This window comes from Myotis brandtii, unplaced genomic scaffold (genome assembly GCF_000412655.1).
Source record: "Myotis brandtii unplaced genomic scaffold, ASM41265v1 scaffold181, whole genome shotgun sequence".
NCBI classification, from domain to species: Eukaryota; Metazoa; Chordata; class Mammalia; order Chiroptera; family Vespertilionidae; genus Myotis; species Myotis brandtii.
This window is the reverse complement of record NW_005356712.1, coordinates 2,436,557-2,446,783: the sequence shown is the minus strand read 5'-3', so window position 1 is coordinate 2,446,783 and position 10,227 is coordinate 2,436,557. Positions and strand designations below refer to the sequence as shown.

At 43.5% G+C, this 10,227-nt stretch overlaps 1 protein-coding gene across 2 annotated transcripts in view; it reads left to right on the top strand.

Annotated features, from left to right (window-relative positions):
* Positions 1-2,089: 2,089 nt before the first annotated feature.
* SUDS3 (SDS3 homolog, SIN3A corepressor complex component) overlaps positions 2,090-10,227 on the top strand; it is a 100,921-nt gene continuing 92,783 nt past the window's right edge. For both annotated transcript variants that reach the window (XM_005863778.2, XM_014537692.1), the window contains exons 1-4: positions 2,090-2,191; positions 5,369-5,424; positions 6,611-6,682; positions 9,692-9,711. In XM_005863778.2, coding sequence (XP_005863840.1) covers positions 2,181-2,191; positions 5,369-5,424; positions 6,611-6,682; positions 9,692-9,711 — 159 coding nt within the window. In that variant the 5' untranslated portion in view covers positions 2,090-2,180. The remainder of the gene's footprint in view (positions 2,192-5,368; positions 5,425-6,610; positions 6,683-9,691; positions 9,712-10,227) is intronic.

The following is a 10,227-nucleotide window of genomic DNA, read 5'->3' as shown; positions in this document are numbered from 1 at the left end:
GACCCGCGGGCTCGGGGCAGCCGGCAGGACCGCGGCGCCGGGGAGTTACCCTACCTGTTCAGGGCGCGGGACTCTCTGGGGACCTGGTGCCCGACAGTCGCGGGTAGAAGGGACTTAGGGGATGGTTGTCACAGCTGGAGTCCCTTTAAGGTTCCGCCCCTCGTTCCCCTACAGCCTCGGGCTGCACCTCCGATCTCCACCGGTTGGAATGAGAAAGCCTTCCATTGAGTGCCCCTCCCGCTTAGTTCCTTGGAGGAGCAGAGCGTTTGGCCTCCTCGGTCGCTCCCCCGCCCCCACCCTCCGCCCGGCGGATCAAGTGCAGCTGGGAACCGCCAGCTGCACTTGATCGTCTGTTAGACGATCAAACTAAGTCTGATGCTTTGGTCAGACTTAGTTTGGGCAGTGCCAGTGCAGTTCAGGTTGGTTAGAGAAGCAAGGGGCCTGGCATCAGTAACCAGCGGTTCTCAACCCGTGGGTCGCGACCCCTTTGGGGGGGGGGTCGAACGACCCTTTCACAGGGGTCGCCTAAGACCATCGGAAAACACATATATAATTACATATTGTTTTTGTGATTAATCACTATGCTTTAATTATGTTCAATTTGCAACAATGAAATTGGGGGTCACCACAACATGAGGAACTGTATTAAAGGGTCGCGGCATTCGGAAGGTTGAGAACCACTGAGTTAGATGGAGGTCTGACTTTGGCTCACTCGGCCCAGCTTTTGACCCTAGACAACTTGCTTAAGCTTAGGAGCCCCAACTTCCCCAGCAGATGGGGTTTCCTAGGGTCGGTGCGAGGGGGGAGTGAGGCAGTAAAGTGCTGAACTGGCACTTTAAAGCCTGGTCCTCGGGAAATACTCAGGTTTTTGTTGTTGTTTTTTTCATCTCTGGGGGAATGGACACAGGTGGGGAAGGAAGGGATTTGGGTTGGCCTCATGGGGCTCAGGTGTTGTGTTTTTAAGTTCCCTGCTGTTTGCATCGTCGTGACTGCCTCTCAAGCAAGGCCTGCTTTCCAAACTGGGTTTTACACTTTGGCAAGAGTGAGGAAAAGTTTTGGAGGGATTGAAGGAGCTGGCTGGAGGAGGAGGAAGGTGAAACAAAAAGCAAGGGAGAAGAGAAGGGGGGATGGAGACCAATATCTGGGTGGAGTATTCTGGCGCAAAAGAGGGCTGTGGCGCAGAAGGTGGAGCCGCTGTCTGGAATGAAGGGTAGGTGTTATGCATCTCGGTCCCCCAAGTGCCAAGCACTGCGGCTGGCACAGGACGGGGACTCAGTGACGCCTCTTGACTGAAGGAGGACAGAGTTTGTAGTGTTGGACCTGTAACAGCCTTTAAGAAGGCAGCTGCATGTGCAGATACAAAGTTGAAGGAGCTAATTGCATTTGGTTAAACCACATTTGAAGACAAAGCTTAACCAGGGATTGTGAATGGGAATCACTTGTCCCTTGTACTGCTTTTCATGCTCACCAGGGGGAGCAATGAAGCAAAAAATGATTTTTCCCTCCTTAAGTAGGGCTGCTGAAATTATGTAGACACTCCAGCCATTTGCTTATTCTAAGAACAGTGTTTAAAACGTTCTGAAACTCTCCGTGTGATCATCTTGTCTCCTTTTAGTTGTAACTTTAAAAATATTTCAGTTATTAGAGTTCAGCTCCTTGAGTCTGATTCTACTTTGTACGTACGTGACGTAAAATCTGTTAAGGGTTCAAACTGGGCATATACTGGAAGAGAATGTACGTATTAGGGTGTCTTGGAGTAGGGACCAGGGCTTGCCTGCCTGTAGTTTTCCAGTCTTACACCCACATTTCCTTTTCCTGAGCGGCCAGTGTTCTGCAGAAGCAGCAGCCTTGACCACGGCTGCCTGTGTCTGATGCACCTTGTTCTCTAGCTGCACTTGAGAGAAAAGCAAGCTCTTTGTGTAAATCTGACGGTTTAGAAGTTGGAAATGGCATATTCTTTTCTGAAGTAACTGTAATATATATTTTTTATTGATGGCTTCACTCAGGTCTGCATTGACTAGAATTCATTTAAAAGAAAAACTACTAGAAATTTACTAAGTGTCAGGTGATATCAACTCTATAAATGATTTTAACAAACCCTTCTTCCCTGATTTTACGTAGACACTGAGGATGCTAGCGAAACTGACCTGGCAAAGCATGATGAAGAAGACTATGTAGAAATGAAGGAACAGTGAGTATGAATTTTAGATTTCTATTTGGAATATAGAATTAGCAAGGAAATCTCTATAGTGACCTTGTGTGTGTGGCTTTGACCATATGTGTGCAATTTGCCCCATTTAAATTTGTCACATTTAATCAGTCTTCCTGTTATAAGAATCTTTTGAAGATATGCTAGAAAGAACCTTGAGGGAATGATCCCTGGGTAATAAGGTCATATACAGTGGGGCCTTGACTTACGAGTTTAATTCGTTCTGAGACCGAGCTCGTTAAGGAGCTCGTTAACTCAAATTACTCTATCAACTCAATGCAAAAAATTGGCCGAGAGACAGCTGGTATCTGGTATCTCAAAAAACTTGTTAGTCAGGACACTCCTAAGTCAAGGCCCCACTGTACTAGTAATTGGAGAGAACCATTCCCCACTTTTTTTTTTAAGATGTGAAAAGCATTAGAGAGGGTAAATGATGTTTCACAGCTACTGGGTTCTCAGATTGGCATGACCCCAGCAAGTATTAGCTAGATCAGCTGTCGCCAACCGGTGGTCCGCAGACCACTGGTGGTCTGTGAGGTCTGAAAGGTTGGCGACTGCTGAGCTAGATAGTATGTTAGATTCCAGAGAGTTCAGGGAGACCAGGATTGGAGAGCAGGACTTTTTTACTCCAGTGCTTTTCCCCTTATCACACGATCTCACCCTATCCCTCTTCTCATTATCTTTAACAGAGCCACAACTAAGTATGCCCAGAGAAACTAAAACCACTCACTTTTATCATAAACGCAGATGCAAGACATCATAAAAAAATATACCGATAAGTGTTTGTTGAATGTATTTTGAGGCTCTTGATTTGACTTTTTAAAATCTATCAGCTAGGCGGTCCACATTTCCTTTCCTTATAGGTCTTATTTGCAGAAGTTTTGTGACCTTCCTCTGGATTCTGTCATCTTTTCCAATCATTGGAACCCAAAGGGATAATTCAATTAAAATTTAACCAGTATGACTGAATAAAGAAAGATTATGTCATGTGATTTTTCTCATAGCTTCATCCCTGAAACTGCTTGTTTTTTTAAAAAAATTTATTTTTAGTCTCTTCAGGCTTTTTAATGATTTACCTTGGCCCATTTAAAATGTATTCTCACATACCCGTTCTTTTCTGGAATCTGAATTTTTTGTTGTCATTTACTTCTTCAGTCCTATATAATAAAAGGCTAATATGCAAATTGACTGAATGGTGGAACACAGGTCGCTATGACATGCACTGACCACCAGGGGGCAGATGCTCAATGCAGGAACTGCCCCGGGTGGTCAGTGTGTGGGAGCACCGCTCAGCCAGAAGCCATGAGCCGGGCTCATGGCTGGCGAGCACAGCAGCAGGTGGTGGGAGCCTCTTCCATCTCTGCAGCAGCGCTAAGGCTGTCCAACTGATGGCTTAGGCCCGCTCCCCACCGGCCTAAGCCGGCAGTTGGGCATCCCTCATGGGCTCCCAGACTGCAAGAGGGTGCAGGCCAGGCTGAGGGCCCCCCTGCCCCCGAGTGCACGAAATTTGTGCACCAGGCCTCTAGTGTGTTAATACTCCCTTTCAGAGACAGACTGAGAATTCAAAGTCGTTTTCTGTACACTCAATGTGGTAGAAAATTTAATACACTAGGTTCCATATCCTTACTTGTGTGTAGTTTACACACCCATTTCCTCCTGTACTTGACATGTTTAAACATTCTTTAGAGACAATCTTTTAATTGAATGTGCTCCTTAATATTTGATGATATAGAAATGATTGTGATTACAATAGAATGCCTTGTATGATTCAAGGTGAGCATTGAGAGAGAATTTTCCTAAAAGAATCAGACATTCTAAGTAATTCTTAGATTCTACCTACTTCTTCCTCATCCTATAGATAGTTGGGGTGTATTTGCAGCCTTTACTTGATTAACCCAAAGGCTGTTGTGCCTATTACCTGTTGGAGAGTAGTCTTTTTTTTTTTTTTCAGGTTGCCAATCCTGTTTTTGAATTTGGGGGTGTTTTTTCAGGTAGAGGCAAAAATATTGCTGAAATGTGATTTATATGTGGAATCTACCATTCATACAGACTTGCCAGAGTGGATAATTGCCTATAATCCACTATGAGGGGGGAAAAATAGCACATTGCATTCTTTTGCTTTGTGTGTGCTATGTGTTCTTATCTAGCTGGGGCTGCAAATAAATCATGCATTTTAACACGTTAAGCGCCAAGCCTGTTTCTCTTCCTTTCCATTTAGCCCGCGATATGCGACTTCACCAATATGCTGGCGGCACCAGTGACTGACTGGGCCGGACTGAAAGTATAGTGTCAGTCACCGGTGACTGACATGGCGCTTAACATGTTAACATTTGTTACTGAGTTACTATTATTTCTCTGATCCTAAAAAGTAGTGCTTTTAAAAATGATATGAAGATTTATTAACTTAGTGCTTACATGGCTATATAATAAAAGCCTAACCGACTGTTATGGCGGAAGGACCGAACAACCAGTCGCTATGATGCACACTGACCACTGGAGGGCAGACGCTTAACACAGGAGCTGCCCCCTGGTGATCAGTACACTCCCATAGGGAGTGCTGCTCATCCAGAAGCCGGGCTCACGGCTGGCGAACACAGCAGCGGTGGCAGGAGCCTCTCCTGCCTCCAGGGCAGTGCAAAGGAGGCAGCGAGCCTAGCGGTAAGGAGCAGTAAGCAGGCAGGCGGTAAGCAGTGAGGGGTCTCGGACTGTGAGAGGGTGCAGGCATAATCTTACTCCTTTGGAATTTATAATCTAATTGTAGAGTTGATATAAGAGCTGAATTTAATGCCTTTCCTATATTGGGGTGTGTGTGTGATATTTATACTTGTAAGTCTAGAAGAAAATGGCCTTACTTTTTCAAATTTTTTTGTATGTTCTTGCCTTACTATCATTGTCACTTATTAAAATCTGTGTGTCCTTACAGATTTTAGACTGATTCTCTAAAGTTGGGATAACAGGAGGATCTACAAAATAGGGATAGGATTTAAGAACACAGAATCCTGTCCCTTTCTGGTCCCTTTAGCTGCTGGTACATTTTAAATCAGCTAAGGGACCCCGATGAGATTCCTATAATTACCCAGGTAATTCCTGTGTGTAGATTATTCTGGAATAGAACACTGAATGTTTTTGTCTTTCATTGTGGCTTTCCTTTCTTTACAGGATGTATCAGGATAAACTAGCTTCTCTCAAGAGACAGTTACAACAGTTGCAGGAAGGTTGGTGTGTGATTTAATCTTTCATTTCTAAATACACTTCTTAATATTAAAAACCTTTGAAATCTGTGTATTTCACTTCTCTGTCGGAGTGATTTAAAATTTGGCTGTCTCAGTATACATTTTTCTATCTTAGTAAAGTGCAGTCTTCAAACACAGTAAATGTATTCATTCAACAAACAGTTGAAATCTCACTAAGGCCTTCTGTAGGGCATGAACTGAAGATTACACTGCCTACAGCTAGACATTTTGTAGGAGAGATGTTGTTTCCAGAAAATAAATAAAATTGTATTATTCTTTATAAACTAAATGCTAATGAACTATGGATTTACTTACTGTGTTTTCTCATTATGATTAGGAAACACTTCCCATATTAATTGGGACCCTCATAACGAGCAGCTTCTGAGAAAAGCAATGAAATGAGTAGAGATTTGGTAGGAATCTAAACCTGAGCTGTTCAGTATTATCACTAGCCACATGTGGCTATTTACATTTAATTAAATAAAATTAATAATTCAGTTCCCCAGTTGCATTAGCCACATTTCATGTGCTTAGTAGCTACATGTGACTATTGGCTACCATATTGGACAGTGTGATAGGACATTTCCATCATTGCAGAGAAAGTTCTAGGTGGCATTGATCTAGATCAGCCGTGGGCAAACTACGGCCCGCGGGCCGGATCCGGCCCATTTGAAATGAATAAAACTAAAAATAAAAAGACCGTACCCTTTTATGTAATGATGTTTACTTTGAATTTATATTAGTTCACACAAACACTCCATCCATGCTTTTGTTCCGGCCCTCCGGTCCAGTTTAAGAACCCGTTGTGGCCCTCGAGTCAAAAAGTTTGCCCACCCCTGATCTAGACCTAATCTTATTGCAGGAGAATTAAGTCTTTCCTGGAAAGGAAAGCCCGCTGATTCAAATTGAAGCAGCAAGTGATCAGAATCCCTGGAGGTTGCCAGCACTTTTCCGTAACTCCTCACTGGCTAGAGAGTCTCAGTTCACTGTGTTGGGGTGATTTCTGCTGTGTCTTCCTTGAGAGCCAGAGGCCAGTTAGCTCTGTGTGTGCCTTTTCTTGGTTTGAATTTCATTCTGATGTTACTAAGGCAGTTACTGTTAGTGCTAGAAAACAATTTTAGGAACCAAAATGGAGAGTAATTTTTTATTTTTTAAATCTCCAAATCAGGTACGTTACAGGAGTATCAGAAGAGGATGAAAAAACTAGATCAGCAGTACAAAGAGAGGATACGAAATGCAGGTAAGACACTATCTTAAATGGAACTATATCATCTTCAAATTTTCTTCCTTTTGCTGATCATCACTGTAATGTGGCCATATGAGCTTTGCTTCAAAATATATCTCAAATATCTCATTGAAGGGAGAGTTTTAGGGAAGAGACTATGCAAGGATCATAGTTGAGGTTGTTAGTGGTGGCTCCTTGCAGTCAGGAGCCATATCCTGATGACTGTATCTAATGACTATATCTCCATTGTCCCAGCATCCCTCACGCCTATATCCCCCCTGTTACCCGAAGAATCACACATTCTTTCTTGGGTCTGCATGGCTGGCTTTATGGACGTTCAGAGGAGCTTACAGGGAAAAGGATTGTAGGTTGTTTCACTCCTGTTTTGAGTTTGCTGCTTCTAGTATTCTGTGCTCTGGGAGGAAAGAGTGTCCTCTTGTTTTTCTCAAGTATTATAAACATTTAGAGAAAAAGAATATGTTTTTGGTCTGTCATACACAGTAAATGTATTCATTCAACACATTCAACAAACAGTTGTTGAGTATCTGCTACATCTAAGTTCTGTGAGCAATATAAATAGTGTAAGACATTGTCCTTCACTTAAGGAAACTCACTGTTTCATTGACAAAAGATATCCAAAAGTGTAAATGAAGGAACATTATAAGTTAAATAAAGAGTTATGCAAAAAGTAAGATGTGATGACTACTTAGAGTGTGTAAATACAGATTACTATGTTTACAGGAAATCTTTAAAGATATATTTTTAAAATATATCTTTAAAAATATATTTTTATTGACTTCAGACAGGAAGGGAGAAGTAGAGAGAGACAGAAACATCAATGATGAGAAAGAATCATTGATCAGCTGCCTTCTGCACGCCCCCTACTGGGGATTGAGCCTGCAATCTGGGCATGTGCCCTGTCCCAGAATTAAACCCTTACCTCCTGGTTCATAGGTCGACACTCAACCATGAGCCACACGGGTGGGCTGTGTTAAATTTTGAAACTTCTCATCAGCTAACATTTTGAGTACAGCATGGTATTTGTTTCTGCAGTGGTAAAAGTGATGTTGGGTTCTAAAATGAGGTCTAGGTGCTGTCCTCTTTCTTTCCGAACCAGTGTCTTCCCAGCTTTCTGTTGATGGAACCCTTCCTTCTCTCCGTCAGTGAGTAGATGTTCAGTGGACACCAACAGATGGAAAAGGAGCTGAAGGCGTGAGGGATGCTGGGACAATGGAGATATAGTCATTAGACCTCTGCCTATCTACAGCCCTCCTGCCCCTATGATTACCCCACACCCCTTCCACTCTGAGTTCCTGAGGCATCTCCTTGGGATATCTTTAAAAATCTCAGTCCTCCTGGAGTTCCCTTTTAGCAGGGAAAGGAGGTGTTGCCGTGGAGACTGAGGTCCTTAGGTCTAGGTCTTCCATCACTTTAGGTCCTGTGCCTTTAAGCAGGTATTTGCTCTTGGAGCCTTAGTTTCCCCATCGTAGAGGGGAACCTACCTCACGGAATTGGTTCAAGATATAAGTAAAGAAAGAAAATTGATGTGAGCAACCTTTCTTAAGCTAGAACTTCAGGGTGAGCATTGAGTTGTTTTTCTTACTTCCATTCTCAATTCTGTCCTCACATGATCTTTCCTAAACATCCTCCCACCCCCATAAAAATGCAGAAGAGCCCCTAAATTAGTCATGGCTTGAGCTTTAAAAAGCACATTCCGTGCAGAGATAATCCACCTGCTTTAGTTGTGTGTGTTGTCTGGCTGCTTTAAAACTGCCACCAACTCTAAATGCTAATTGTCAGTTTGACTTGTTGGTGCAGGCATAACTTCTCAGAATGGCACAGACCTCAGATGTCTGGCCTGTTCATGAGTGGATCAAGTATGAAGCAGTCAGGAGGAAGCATGTTGGACTGGCTGTGTTCTTGTGCCCAGGGATTTCCAGTGATCAGGGCTTTGGGCCGGGGTTAGAAAATAATGAGTGCTTGTCCCTCTGCTCAGTTAATTTTTCTCATTCAACAACTGTTATTTGACATTTAGATTCTTAATCTGGAGTCCCTGAAACTCAAAACCTTGGACATATGTGTGAATGAGCATATGTGATAGTTTTTATGGGGGAATAGCGTCATAGGATTGATCAGATTTGCAAAGGAGACTGTGGGGAAATGTGAACAGCACCCCCTGGAGCGGTGATCTGCCAACAATCTTTGTGGATCTTATGCAGCAACTCCAGTGTCACCCAGGAAAGATTACAAGTCAGGGACCTGTTTTGTTCCAAGCTTTGCGTTTTGCAGAGGGCTTTTCAATCTAGTGGTGGGGAAGCCGCTGGATTAACAGTTGCTAATCTCCTGGCACACAGAGGGTGCTAAATAAGCTGTTGAATACGGTGGGTAGATACCTTCAGGTGTCTGAGAGGGGGTTGATGAGTGAAGGGGCCTCAGGAAAGGCCTGTTGGAGGAGGCTGCATTAGATTTGACACTTGGAAGTGAATCAAAGAGACCAGAGGGCATTGCTGATGAAGGCAAGGCTGTGAACAGAGGCTTGGCGGCCTGGGAGCAAAGCCCAGGAGGGCGCAAACCTCTGCCTTCTAAGTTTTTGGGGATTGTCCTTCCTTACCACATAGAGCCCGTCACACAATACTTTACAAACATCAATGTTGACTCTTTCTGGAGTAAGTGCATTGCTTCTTCCTGCCCCATCCTGCCCTGTGGGACTGTTGGAGGATATGTACTGAGAGAAAGAAGGGATCACTTTTATTTTTATTTTGTCGAGGTTGTTTGGTGCCTGCCGCTTGTTTTTGCCCTTGGACAGAACTGCCAGAGCTGATGCTGTCAGGGCCAACTTTTAAGTAGACACAATGCTTCTTGCATCCTTCCCCTTCATGTATATCAGCACTTTACTGATGAAAACATTTGCTCTGTGTAATTGTGCTTTCAGAAAGCAATTACTGCTCCTAAATGAATCCTAACATACTGTCTAGAAAGGTGACACAGCCTAGCGAATCTAATTGCACGTTTTATCTCTTTCAGAACTCTTCCTGCAGCTGGAAGTAAGTACCATGGATCTTCTGGGTTTGCAAGCTCTTTCTCAGATTGGAATCTTGCTCTCCCAACTGGTGGTCTTTCCTTCTATCACAAAATAGATAGTTGGGAAGCCTCCAGCTGGAACCCTTTGTCTCTGTTCTGTTTGACAAAAGGACATGTGGTCTCAATTCAGAAATTCCTTCTATTCATTTGTTTGTTGGGCAGCCTCTGCTTGTCACGGGACTAGGGGACACTCACCCCTGAGGGCTTTCTTGTTGACTTTGATCTCACATTAAAGCTATTTCCCTGGGAGTATGTCTGAATTATAATGGTCTAATAATTTGTTGTATTGGTCCTCGAAGGAGCCCAGTTTCTGAATTGGCTCAATAGTTCAGTTCTATAGCTGAGACTCTGGGTTAGCAGGGAAGACGGATTAAAACTTTTATTTAGCAGACATGTAGTGCTGGTCTGTGTGAGGCCAGGGATGAGGGCCGCCTTAAACTTGAACATGAACAATGTACTGCTCCCAGGGTGGCTTGTGG